We start from the raw sequence: 14090 nt of genomic DNA, 5'->3' as shown, positions 1-14090 counted from the left end.
TTTGGCCCCATTGGGATAATTGTGTAGTCATATTTAATTAGAAAAAGGCATACATAAAGGTTCACAATATTCCCGACTCCACTGGTTCCGACTGCGGGTGATGGGTCCACATGGCGGAGAAGATGGTGTTTCCACGTAACTTCTTTGGGCTGTGACCGGCCGGGCTCCGGGGCTAGCCCGGCCACCAGGCGCTCGCTGATGAGCCCTGCCTCCGGGCCCTGCCTCCGGGCCTAGCTCCAGAGGAGGGCCCCGGGCTTCTCCGGGCCGGGTAACGCATCTTCTTTTAGTTTGGTCCATGGGGGTATTGTAACCCTAACGGGGGGCAAGGCTGCTACACCTTCCCCAAGGGGTGGGGTCCTGTATGAGGCGCCTTCAGGGGATTCCATAGTCTTGCTGGGAGACTTCAAAGCGCACGTGGGCAAAGACAGTGATGCATTGGACTGGCGTGATTGGGAGGTACGGTCTCCCTTATTAGACTTCTCTGCTAGCACCATGTTCAAGCATAAGGATGCTCATAGGTGTACCTGGTACCAGAGCACCCTAGGTCAAAGATCAATGATCGATTTTGTAATCGTATCAGCTGATCTGAGGCCGTATGTTTTGGACACTCGGGACTTTTCTGCCATCCCTGTGGAGGTTGGGGACATTGAACAAGAATGGGCAATGTTCAAAGCCTCTATTGCTAAATCTGCAGCTGCGAGCTGTGGCCAGAAGGTCTTAGATGCCTCAAGGGGCAGTAACCCTCGAACACCCTGGTGAGCAGCGGTGGGCAGGGATGCCGTCCGACTGAAGTAGGAGTCTTACCGAGGTATGTTATCCCAGGGGACTCCGGAGGCAGTTGCAAGGTACCGACAGGCCTGTGGCTGTGGACGAAGCTAAGCAGAGGGTGTGGGAGCAGTTCAGGGAATCCATGGAGAAGGACTATCGGGCGGCACCAAAGCTGTTCTGGAAGACCATACGGCACCTCAGGAGGGGGAAACAGGGAACCGCCCAAGCTGTGTACAGCAAGGATGGGACTCTGCTGACTTCAAGTGAGGAAGTCGTAGGGCGTTGGAAAGAGCACTTTGAGGAACTCCGGAACCCAACAACATCAGACACATCCTCCCTGACAGGAGCGGAGCCTGAGGATGATGGGGGGTTGACGCAGAGGTGTGGACTCGAGTCACATGACTTGGACTCGAGTCAGACTCGAGTCATGAATTTGATGACTTTAGACTCGACTTGACAAAATGTAAAAAGACTTGCAACTCGACTTAGACTTTAACATCAATGACTTGTGTCTTCACTTGGACTTGAGCCTTTTGAATTGACATGACTTGACATGACTTGCTACTTTCCCCAAAACCCAAAGATGAAAAAGTTATTCGGGAGCGCTCCGTATTTTTCATTGTGTACTTGTCTATCAGCGTTGCGTGTGTCAGCTGGTGTGCTCTCAGTACAACAGCCAATCAAATTAGATCTACTTTGTTTTCATCACACAGCATTCATCCAATCAAATTGCAGGACAACCAACGAAGAAGACATGTCCAAACCACACGCCAGTGAACAAAAAATGATACCTAAAATACTTTCGTTTGGGTATAAAAATTACGAGGTGGTCAACACAAAACGGTTTGCAGTATGCAACACATGCGGTTCGAAAATTACTGATGGAGAGGCAACAACTTCCAACTTCGTCCGGCATTTGAAGTTGCACAAAGAACGGTAAGTTTTGAATGTAAGATAACGTTTATTGGCTAAGTAACGTGACTTTTATTTGCAGTGTAGTTAAATCAGTGAGGCTGTAAACTCACTGCTAACGTTATAACGTTATTGCAAACACGGGAATCTGTTGCAGTTCACTACCTTATTCATACTTTTTGTTCAGGGATTTTTTTTAAGCAGGGTTACGTTAGTCAATATATCACACGTAACGTTAGACGGCGGTCAGCAGCACCGCGTATTTTAGCCACCTAAAAAAAGACACAAATAGTAAAATAAAGGTCAGTTAAAATGTATACTATATTATGAATATGTGTACCGTTTTAGCTAGCTTTCTGACATACTGTTGGTTGTTTACCTCAGTGGTCCCCAACCACCGGGCCGCGGCCCGGTACTGGTCCGTGGATCGATTGGTATCGGGCCGCACAAGAAATATTTTTTTTCTTTTTTTTCTTTTTTTAATTAAATCAACATAAAAAACACAAGATACACTTACAAGTAGTGCACCAACCCAAAACAACTCTCTCCCCCCTTTTGTTCTGGGCATTGAACATGAAGACTCTTCCTTTACTGTTCCGAGTGGCCATGAGAGTCTTGGCAGTGCCTGCCTCCAGTGCTCCAGTGGAGCGAGTTTTCAGCCATGGTGGCATCATACTACGCCCCCATCGTGCACAAATGACTGACAGACTCTTGGCTAATTTGGTCTTTTGGAAATGCAATGCAGCATAGGGCACTGACATATAAAAAGTACAAATTTTTTGTTATGTCATGTTTTTTCAATGTTAACACTTTTGTACAAATAAGTACATTTGCACTTTATTTTTCAATGTGTTTGTTCTGTAAAGGAATGAGTTAATGTTTAAAATGACTGGTTAATAGTGCTATTATAAAGTGCAATGTCAGCACAATTTTCTTTCCTGCAATTAAAAATGCACTTGTTTTAATAAATAAATACAGCGTTTGAAAAGCATACACAATCTGTGTTAATATATTAGTCTGTGGTTAACAGGACTTGAAAGGACTCGAAACTCAAAATGCAGGACTTAGGACTTGACTTGAGACTTTCCAGTCTTGACTTTGGACTTGACTCGGGGCTTGCCTGTCTTGACTCGGGACTTGACTCAGACTTGAGGGCAAAGACTTGAGACTTACTTGTGACTTGCAAAACAATGACTTGGTCCCACCTCTGGGTTGACGTAGATCTCTCGGAGTGAAGTCACTGAGGTAGATAGACAACTCCACAGTGGCAAAGCCCCGGGGGTTGACAAGATTTGTCTAGAAATGCTGAAGGCTCTGGGTGTTGAGGGGCTGTCTTGGTGATACGCCTTTTCAACATTGCGTGGAAGTCTGGGACAGACACAAGGAGTGGCAGACTGGGGTGGTGGTTCCCCTATTCAAAAAGGGGGAACCAGAGAGGGTGTTCTAATTACAGGGGTATCACACTACTCAGCCTCCCTGGGAAAGTTTACGCCAAGATACTGGAAAGGAGGGTCCGACTGATAGTCGAACCCCAGATTCAAGAGGAGCTAAGTGGATTCCGTCCTGGTCGTGGAACAACCAGTTCTTTACTCTTGCGGTAATCCTGGAGAAGGCCTGGGGGTAGGATTATCCAGTCTACATGTGCTTTATGCATTTGGAGAATGCGTATGACGGGGTCCCCCGGGAGATCCTGTGGGAAGTGCTGAGGGAGTACGGGGTGAGGGGGACCCTGCTGAGGGCCATCCAATCTCTGTACAACCAAAGCGAGAGTTGTGTCCTGGTGCTTGGATGTAGGTCGGATCCGTTTCCAGTGGGGGTTGGTCTCCACCAGGGCTGCGCTCTGTCACCTATCCTGTTTGTGATTTTCATGGATAAGATTTCAAGGCAGACCATGGCGGAGAGAGTATACGACTCGGGGAGCTAAAGGTTGCGTCACTGCTGTTTGCAGATGATGTGGTCCTGAAAGCACCATCGGTTTTTGACCTTCAGCGGCTGGAATGAGGATCAGCATCTCCAAATCTGAGGCCATGGTTCTCAGCAGGAAATCAATGGTTTGTACAGTCCAGGTAGAGAATGAGACTCTGTCCCAGGTGGAGGAGTTTAAGTATCTTGGGGTCTTGTTCACGAGTCAGGGAAAGATGGAGAAGGAAATCAGCCGGAGAATCGGAGCAGCTGGGGCAGCATTGCAGTCTCTCTGCCGCACTGTTGTGACAAAACGAGAGCTGAGCCAGAAGGCAAAGCTTTCGGTATACCGAGCTATTTACATTCCTACTCTCACCTATAGTCATGAAGTGTGGGTCATGTCCGAAAGAATAAGATTGCGGACGCAAGCGACCAAAATACGTTTCCTCAAAGGCTGGCTGGCATCTACCTTAGAGATAGGGTGAGAACTCCGAGTAGAGCCGCTGCTCCTTCGCTTGGAAAAAAGCCAGCTTAGGTGGTTCGGGCATCTCGTGAGGATGCCTAACGAGCGTCTCCTTAGGGAGGTCCTCGTTGCACGTCCCACTGGGAGGAGACCCCGGGGCAGGTCAAGGACCAGATGGGGGAATTACATCTCCTCTCTGGCCTGGGAACGCTTCAGGATCCCCCAGGAGGAAGTTGCTAATGTTGCTCTGGAGAGGTAAGTCTGGGGGTCTTTGCTGGAGCTGTTGTGCCCGCGACCCGATTCCGGATAATTAATCGCATTTTGTTCATAGTTAACTCAAAATTAATAGTGATTAATCGCAGATATATATTATTTTTCATCATTAATAAGTGTACCCGAGACATATAATTGTCAAGTTTTAACACTGTGTCCATCCATCCATCCATCCATCCATCTTCTTCCACTTATCCGAGGTCGGGTCGCGGTGGCAGCAGCCTAAGCAGTACAGACTTTCCTCTCCCCAGCCACTTCGTCAAGCTCCTCCTGGGGGATCCCAAGGCGTTCCCAGGCCAGTCTTTCCAATGTGTCCTAGGTCTTCCCCGTGACCTCCTACCGGTCGGACGTGCCCTAAACACCTCCCTAGGGAGGCGTTCGGGTGGCATCCTGACCAGATGCCCGAACCACCTCATCTGGCTCCTTTCGATGTGGAGGAGCAGCGGCTTTACTTTGAGCTCCCCCCGGATGGCAGAGCTTCTCACCCTATCTCTAAGGGAGAGCCCCGCCACCCGGCCGAGGAAACTCATTTCGGTCGCTTGTACCCGTGATCTTCTCCTTTCGGTCATAACCCAAAGCTCATGACCATAGGTGAGGATGGGAACGTAGATCGACCGATAAATTGAGAGTTTTGCCTTCCGGCTCAGCTCCTTCTTCACCACAACGGATCGATACAGCGTCCGCATTACTGAAGACGCCGCACCAATCCGCCTGTCGAGCTCATGATTCACTCTCCCCTCACTCGTGAACAAGACTCTTAGGTACTTGAACTCCTCCACTTGGGGCAGGGTCTCCTCCCCAACCCGGATATGGCACTCCACCCTTTTCCGGGCGAGAACCATGGACTCGGACTTGGAGGTGCTGATTCTTATTCCAGTCGCTTCACACTCGGCTGCGAACCGATCCAGTGAGAGCTGAAGATCCTGGCCAGATGAAGCCATCAAGACCACATCATCTGCAAAACGCAGAAACCTAATCCTGCAGCTACCAAACCGGATCCCCTCAACGCCTTCACTGCGCCTAGAAATTCTGTCCATAAAAGTTATGAACAGTATCGGTGACAAAGGGCAGCCTTGGCGGAGTCCAACCCTCACTGGAAACGTGTCCGACTTATTGCCGGCAATGCGGACCAAGCTCTGACACTGATTGTACAGGGAGCGGTCCGCCACAATCAGACAGTCCAATACCCCAAACTCTCTGAGCACTCTCCACAGGACTTCCTGAGGGACACGGTCGAATGCCTTCTCCAAGTACACAAAGCACATGTAGACTGGTTGGGCAAACTCCCATGCACCCTCAAGGACCCTGCCGAGAGTATAGAGCTGGTCCACAGTTCCACGACCAGGACAAAAACCATACTGTTCTTCCTGAAATCCGAGGTTCGTCTATCCGGCGTAGCTTCCTCTCCAGTACACCAGAATATACCTTACCGGGAAGGCTGAGGAGTGTGATCCCACGATAGTTGGAACACACCCTCCGGTGCCCCTTCTTAAAGAGAGGAACCACCACCCCGGTCTGCCAATCAAGAGGTACCTCCCCCGATGTCCACGCGATGCTTGAGTCTTGTTAACCAAGACAGCCCCACAGCATCCAGAGCCTTAAGGAACTCCGGGCGGACCTCATCAACCCCCGGGGTCTTGCCACCGAGGAGCTTCTTAACTACCTCAGCCCCAGAAATAGGAGAGCCCACCACAGATTCCCCAGGCACTGCTTCCTTATAGGAAGACGTGTTGGTGGGATTAAGGAGGTCTTCGAAGTATTCCCTCCACCGATCCACAACATCCGCAGTCGAAGTCAGCAGAACACCATCCTCACCATACACGGTGTTGACAGTGCACTGCTTCCCCTTCCTGAGGCGGCGGATGGTGGTCCAGAATCGCTTCGAAGCCGTCCGGAAGTCGTTTTTCATGGCTTCCCCGAACTCCTCCCATGTCCAAGTTTTTGCCTCCGCGACCGCTGAAGTCGCACACCATTTGGCCTGTCGGTACCTGTCCGCTGCCTCCGGAGTCCTATGAGCCAAAAGAACCCTCTTTCTTCAGCTTGACGGCATCCCTCTCCGCCGGTGTCCACCAAAGGGTTCTAGGAATTCCGCCACGACAGGCACCAACTACCTTGCGGCCACAGCTCCAATCAGCTGCCTCGACAATAGAGGTGCGGAACATGGTCCACTCGGACTCAATGTCCAGCACCTCCCTCGTGATATGTTCAAAGTTCTTCTGGAGGTGGGGATTAAAACTCTTTCTGACAGGAGACTCTGCTAGACGTTCCCAGCAGACCCTCACAATGGGTTTGGGCCTGCCAGGTCTGTCCGGCATCCTACCCCACCAACGCAGCCAACTCTTATGTTTGAACATGGTGTTTGTTATGGACAATCTGTGACGAGCACAAAAGTCCAATAACAAAACACCACTCGGGTTCAGATCCGAGCGGCCATTTCTCCCATTCACGCCTCTCCAGGTTTCACTGTGGTTGCCAACATGAGCGTTGAAGTCCCCCAGTAGGACAAGGGAATCACCCGGGGGAGTACTGGAAAGTGCGCCCCCGAGTGTATGCAAAAAGGGTGGGTACTCTGAACTGCTGTTTGGTGCATAAGCACAAACTGTCATGTCTTTTGGATCATGTTTTGTTTTGTTTAGTTATTGGACTCTTTAGTTTCTGTTTACGCTCCATTGTTTTTGTTTCCATGACTACTCACTGGTTTCACCTGTCATGCATTTGGACTCACGCACCGGAGTTATTTGGCCACACGCACCTGTTGTAATCATGTCACTATTATTTAAGCTTTCAGTTGCCAGGCAGTCTGCCTGGCAACATTGTCTTAACTCTGCTCACCTCATGCCATGCTACTTCTGCTACCATAGTTCATGCTGATCGTTTCACGTCATAGTAAGTGTCTTTTTGGTTTCATGTTCATAGTTTTTTGTCAAAGTGTTAGTTTTGTTCATAGCCAAGTTTGTACTTCCGCCCTTGTGCGCGTCTTTTGTTTGCAACCTTTGTTCCTTTTTTTAAGTAAAATTAAATCATGTCCCTACCTTCACCTCATGTCCACTCCAATTTCTTTGCATCTCGGGAAAACAAACCATCCCATAGTCCTCGCACTGACACAAACAACAGTCAGGACCCGTCCCCTCACCCAAAGGCGGAGGGAAGCTACCCTCTCGTCCACTAGGTTGAACTCCAACGTGCAGGCTTTGAGCCGGGACAACAAGAATTGCTACCCCAGCCCGTCGCCCCTCACTGCGTGCAACGCCAGTGTGGAAGAGAGTTCAGCCCCTCTCAAGAGAACTGGTTCCAGAGCCTTTGCTGTGCGTCGAAGTGAGTCCGACTATATCCAGCCGGAACCTCTCCACCTCGCGCACAAGCACTCCTTCCCCCCCAGCGAGGTGAAATTCCACGTCCCAAGAGCTAGCTTATGTAGCCGAGGATTGGACCGCCAAGTGCCCGCCTTCGGCTTCCGCCCAGTTCACAATGCACCCGAACTCTATGGCCCCTCCTATGAGTGGGACAGGCCCGGCCACCAGGTGCTCACCATCGAGCCCCAACTACGGGCCTGGCTCCAGAAGGTGGCCAAGGTGACCCGCGTAGCGGCGAGGGAAATCGTAGTCTCGGTTTTTGCATTTACATAGAAGTCTTCGAGCTGCTCCTTGTCTAATCCCTCACCTAGGACCTGTTTGTCTTGGGAGACCCTACCAGAGGGCATGGAAGCCTGCGGACAACATAGCTCCCAGGATCATTGGGACACGCAAACTCCTCTACCACGATAAGGTGGCAGCTCAGAGAGGAGTTTAACGCTATGTACGGACAATTAATTTGCTTTAGATACATGTGTTTTAAACATTATTCTTTTTTAAACAGCTCAACACAAAAAAGACAAACATAATTTAATGACAATTAAAAAAAAATGCTCACTGTGTGTTGGTGTCTTGCCAGATTTTGTAATTTGTAGAAAGACAGAATTGCTATTCCTGCTTTAGAAGCACTTATGATGGGAGTAGATACACTTCCATGTTTAGACAACAGTTTCATGCTTCACAATAATAGCGCTACACTTCATACCCGGTGACAAACAAAACAACAACAAATCGTCTGACAATTGATCATGCTATTATATTACTCTGTGTTATTATGTGATATTTCCACCTAACTAAATGTTTTCTGGCAGATTTAAATTAGGTGTATTATAATGGCAGCATCTACGTGAAGGAGAAAGACTTTCTCTCTTTGAATAATTTAGTCTTCTTTTTCGCTACCACTGAGACTAGATTTAATACTGCAGGCATGCCTGCTACTGCCCTCTGCAGCCCACATTGGGTAATTACAGTTCACTACACAATATCACCATCACTATGGCATATTATTTTATAACCTGTTCTGATTGATCGTTCGCAATTGCAGAATGTTTAATAGGCTGAATATTAAATTTTATTGATAAGTATGTAGAGATGGTTGAAACATTGTCATGCAGATATGAATGCCATTAACTTGCACTACTGTGCAGAAGTTTGGGGCAATAATTCCACAAGCACACGACAGGATATAGGGATCACACAAATACATTTTTCTTTCATTCAAAACTATTGAAATTTAAAGATCTTGTGAAACTACAAACAGTACAAATAACAAAAGCAAAAAAATAAAAATTCACTGCCTGGAAATGTGCAAAAATGTTTAACTGAAAGGGTAGGGGGTTATATATTAAGGGGTCATTTCAATCTTAAAATTCAGAATGTACGCACAACATGAATAAGCTTTTGTGTTTCAATATTTGGGGTTAAACTATGAAACAGTTTGAATGTAACATTAAAAGAATGTCCAAACTTAATTTTGTTTTAAAAAATTATCCAAAGACATGATTTTCAATTTGTAAAACAATCACAACATTTTAACGTAATTATTATTATTCTAATTATTTGGAAGTTATTTACTTGTTATTGGTTGGTGTTACCATCAATTAGTATTTGTATTCATGTGACTGTGTATATTGTACGTATGTACTGTATTTTTGTGCCAAAGACAAGTGAGTAAAGTGGATAAAAGATTATTGATGATATATTGTAATATTATTGTAATATTGTTGGATAATGATAGCGATGATAAGAAAGCTAGTTATTTGATTTATAAAATAAGGGGTGGGCGTAAATAAAATTCACTTATTCCCTCTCCTTTTTGGATAGGAAAAAAAACAACCATTATGTATTGTTTCCTTTTTTGTTTTGTTTTCATTGTGAGATATGTGTTTCTATTTCTGTACTTTACTGTAATGTTATCAAGAAAATGTCCTTTTTTCATAATTTTTTTCTTTTGCTTTATTTTTAACATATCCAAAATAAACTACTACGACTAGTAATGTATACAACATGTAAAGTACAGAATATTAGAAACATTTATTCATGTGGAAAAAATATCCCCTAACATTTTTGACAAACAAACCATGACCGTAACAATCCACATTTTGTGTTATTAATGCGTGAAACTGGAAGTGTACTCCTCTCCTCTTAATGCAAGTGCTCTTAAAGCAGTAATACAAATTCTGTATTCCGACAAAATAGAACATTTAGCAAGACACCAACGCACTGCAAATATTTTTTTTATTCTCTTCAAAAACGTGTTTATATCCTTTTCCTGTTGAGCTGTTTCAAAAAGCATGTTTAAAAACATTTCATTAAAGCAAATTCATTTTCCAGTCATTTTTTAAAAACTTGAAAATTATCTGTCTAGGGTACACTTATTGACAAAAAAGTTTATGCGATTATCGCGATTAATTTTTTAGTTAACTATGAACAATGCGATTAAATATTTTGATTGTTCGACAGCCCTAATATATATATATATATATATATATATATATATATATATATATATATATATATATATATATATATATATATATATATACATATAAATTATAATAAATAAATGATAAATGGGTTGTACTTGTATAGCGCTTTTCTACCTTCAAGGTACTCAAAGCGCTTTGACACTACTTCCACATTTACCCATTCACACACACATTCACACACTGATGGAGGGAGCTGCCATGCAAGGCGCTAACCAGCACCCATCAGGAGCAAGGGTGAAGTGTCTTGCTCAGGACACAACGGACATGATGAGGTTGGTACTAGGTGGGGATTGAACCAGGGACCCTTGGGTCGCGCACGGCCACTCTACCACTGCGCCACGCCAGTATGTAAATCATATTTCAAAAGGCACCAATAATGATTTGAATCTACATTAAAAACCCTTCCTTGTGGTCTCGATATAACCTGTTTTTGAGTCTTTCTGCAACTGTGCTTTTTGGAGGCGTTAATGCAAATGAAACTACGCCCCACCCTCTCCAAAGGTGTCATAATCTATCTTTTGAAAATGTACACTGTTTAAATACATACATCTTGAAGCTGTTACTGCTATTTCTTATAGACACGGTCAAAAATAAACTTCATAAACAATATATAAATTCACCCGGTCACACCATTAATTACACGTTCACACTATTCGATTGATGTAATTGCTGCTAAAAAGCTGATTTTAGCAGCAATAATGTCACTGCATGTTGCACGTCTCTGTTATAATTTGCAGGCCTTGATTAGATGAAAATAATACTTGATCTGATATTTTCTGTATGTTTACTCATAGCCTGCATCAGAGCTTGACTTAATGTTCAAACAAGAACGTCCACCTTGCTGTGACGTCACAATGTAGCTAGACTGCACAACCCCGCAAACCTATTCATGCTTGATTAAAAAGCTGCATGCAAGCTTGAGATTTGATGATTTGGCATTTGGCACCTGTATTCAAAATTGTAACAACATTCATTAGTCAGAAAAGACTATATTTATCATAGGTCCTTTTTAAAGAAGCACTAAGTAACTTTTCAACCTTCTTAAAACATTTTCATAACTTTTGGGATAATACATGGACTTACAAATAGTTGAATGGCACCTCTGTCATGGCCTAAGGGGGTCTCTATTGCTTTTAGTGGCACTTAGCAGATTTTAAGAGGGCGGCAGGAACCTGGCCACACAAAAAACTACAAATGTGCTGATTTGCTTAACTGCATACGTCACTCCCCCTTTCCCCATTCATTAAAAAGTTGGAAGTTGATGTGAGTCATCATGAGAAATGTGGTGTTCTGGCAAAGCACTACCGCTTTGTCCATGGGCACCACCAAATTCAACCAAAACTAAAAGTTCTTAAATGGGGCTTTAAGTTATAAAAATTTTAGCAGTTAAAAAAAGGTTTTAGAGCGATGTTTTAATGCTTTATTAAGGTGTAATATAAAGGGGGAAAAACAAAAGTACTTAAAAGTGCAACAATAATCAGTGATTATTAATACCTCTCTCAAATACTTGGCCAGAATTATGCAAGAAGTTGTTTAAGGCTACAAAAGCGTCTTGTAAGTAGTCTTGTAAATTAGTGAAAAATTAAAATTAATTGAAGATGAAAAAATGCAACAATCATTCCACACTACAAAAAGAACGGTTCATTAGTTAGTAATACATGATGTCAAATGGATTCCATTCATTCTACTGAAAAGTGTATGGAAACGTCTAACTGGAACTGTACAGGTTTTTGGATGATATAGAGTATTTACATGCTTTCAAATTACCTGGATGGGAAAGCAGGGAGGCACATTCTTACAGGTGCTCACGCAGTCAGCTTCAGGTGAAAATGTTAGTTTTCCAGGGCTTTGAGGGGTAAAGGTCATGTCGTGGTCGATATACTGGCCCCATTCCACCAGCATATGAGAGTAAGCATCGTCTTTAGACGTAAACAAGCTTTTCATTATGGTCTTGCTGACTTCCCATGCCTGTTGACACAATGTCAATTGTTTTGAAAACCAAACAATGCAGTAAATTTAAATGTATGACACACCATTCGGTTTTTAACAAAGCTGAATAAAAATGATACCGTGAATAAGCCAGTGCAAATGAACATTATAAATAGTATTGGTTGCAATTTAGCAAGTCCAGTAACTAACTAATGTGTGTATGTAGCAGGTATATAAAATATATTGTATGCATTCCACCAAAATTCCCTCACGTTTTATTTTATTGCTTTATTGTTATTGATTGTCACTTTTATTTTGTAATTTTTTCAGCAAATAATTAGTTTTGGGAGCATGTGTCACTTTATTTTGAAGTCCTACCTTCTTCCGGTAGTGACGTTGTCGTTCTCACTTGTTGTTGAGACATGACTTGAGGAGAATTATAGAAAAAACTGAGAAAAGATTTAACCAATGGCTACAGAGAGATGTATCCTTAAAAGGCAGAACCTTGCTTTCCAAAGCAGAAGGTATCTCCAGGCTTTCTTTAGATGTTAACCAAAATATATGACTATTGACAAAAATACTTGTTGACTTTATTTGAAAAAAACAAAATTCATTATAACAAGAAATCTGTTACAATGAATGGGGGTTAAATCACCAAAAATTATTCCTGGGCGCGGCACCGCTGCTCCCCACTGCTCCCCTCACCTCCCAGGGGATGAACAAGGGGATGGGTCAAATGCAGAGGACACATTTCAACATACCTAGTGTGTGTGTGACAATCATTGGTACTTTAACTTTAACTTAATTATAATCAGGGTGGTCTAAACTTTCTGGATTTCATTACACTAAACAACACCTTCAAGATTAATTGGATAAGACACTATTTGAAAGACCCTACCTCAATTTGGAACTTAATTTCTTATTAGGGTTGCAAAGGGGTGGAAAGTTTCCGGTAAATTTCCGGAAACTTTCCGGAAATTTACCACGGGAAGTTAAGCTCGGGAAGTTTGGAAATATTGAAAATTTTTTGATTAGGTCAATATTTCCAGGCAGACACCGTCCATGGGAATTAATGGGAATACATGGGAATTAATGGGGAATTACAATAATGATATATTATTGGGCACTTTTAATACGATAGATCTAGTGCTTGTCAGGGGTGTCACCACCTCCAAATTTACGATACTCCCGTATACTAAAGTAATGTAATGTCGATCATTACCTTATAAAATTCGAAGTTCTGACTCAGTGTCAACAAACTAATAATAATAATAATAACTACTATAGCAGCCGGAACATTAATGCTGCCACATCGATGACTCTTGCTGGCCTACTGCCTTCGGTAATGGCGCCATTCCCAAATTATGTAGGCCCAATTGATAACCTCACTAACAACTTTAACGACGCCCTGCGCAACACCATTGATAGTATAGCACCGCTAAAACTAAAAAGAGCCCCTAAAAGGCGCACCCCATGGTTTACAGAAGAAACTAGAACCCATAAATTATCATGTAGAAAGCTGGAACGCAAATGGCGCGCGACTAAACTTGAGGTTTTCCATCAAGCATGGAGTGATAGTTTAATAACTTATAAACACATGCTTACCTTAGCGAAAGCTAAATATTACTCAAATCTCATCCACCTCAACAAAAATGATCCTAAATTTTTGTTTAGTACAGTAGCACCGCTAACCCAACAAGGGACTCCTCCCAGTAGCTCCACCCACTCGGCAGATGACTTTATGAATTTCTTTAATAAGAAAATTTAACTCATTAGAAAGGAGATTAAAGACAATGCATCCCAGCTACAATTGGGTTCTATTAATACAGATACGACTGTATCTACGACGGATACCGCCCTCCAAAATAGTTTCTCTCTCTTTGATGAAATAACTTTGGAGGAATTGTTAAGATGTGTAAATGGCACAAAACAAACAACATGTTTACTTGACCCATTTCCTGGGAAACTTATCAAGGAACTTTTTGTATTATTAGGTCCATCAGT

The 14090-nt window shown here is 43.6% G+C and overlaps 1 protein-coding gene across 1 annotated transcript in view; it reads right to left on the bottom strand.

The window, feature by feature from the left end:
* Positions 1-14090, bottom strand: part of tpo (thyroid peroxidase) — an 88335-nt gene that overhangs the window by 44509 nt on the left and 29736 nt on the right. The window contains exon 6 of the mRNA XM_061925066.1: positions 11925-12125. Within this exon, the coding sequence (XP_061781050.1) occupies positions 11925-12125 (201 nt within the window). The remainder of the gene's footprint in view (positions 1-11924; positions 12126-14090) is intronic.

The sequence above is a fragment of the Nerophis lumbriciformis genome, linkage group LG29, assembly GCF_033978685.3.
Source record: "Nerophis lumbriciformis linkage group LG29, RoL_Nlum_v2.1, whole genome shotgun sequence".
Taxonomy (NCBI): domain Eukaryota; kingdom Metazoa; phylum Chordata; class Actinopteri; order Syngnathiformes; family Syngnathidae; genus Nerophis; species Nerophis lumbriciformis.
The sequence above is the reverse complement of the archived record's forward strand: the minus strand, read 5'-3'. Positions and strand labels throughout refer to the sequence as shown.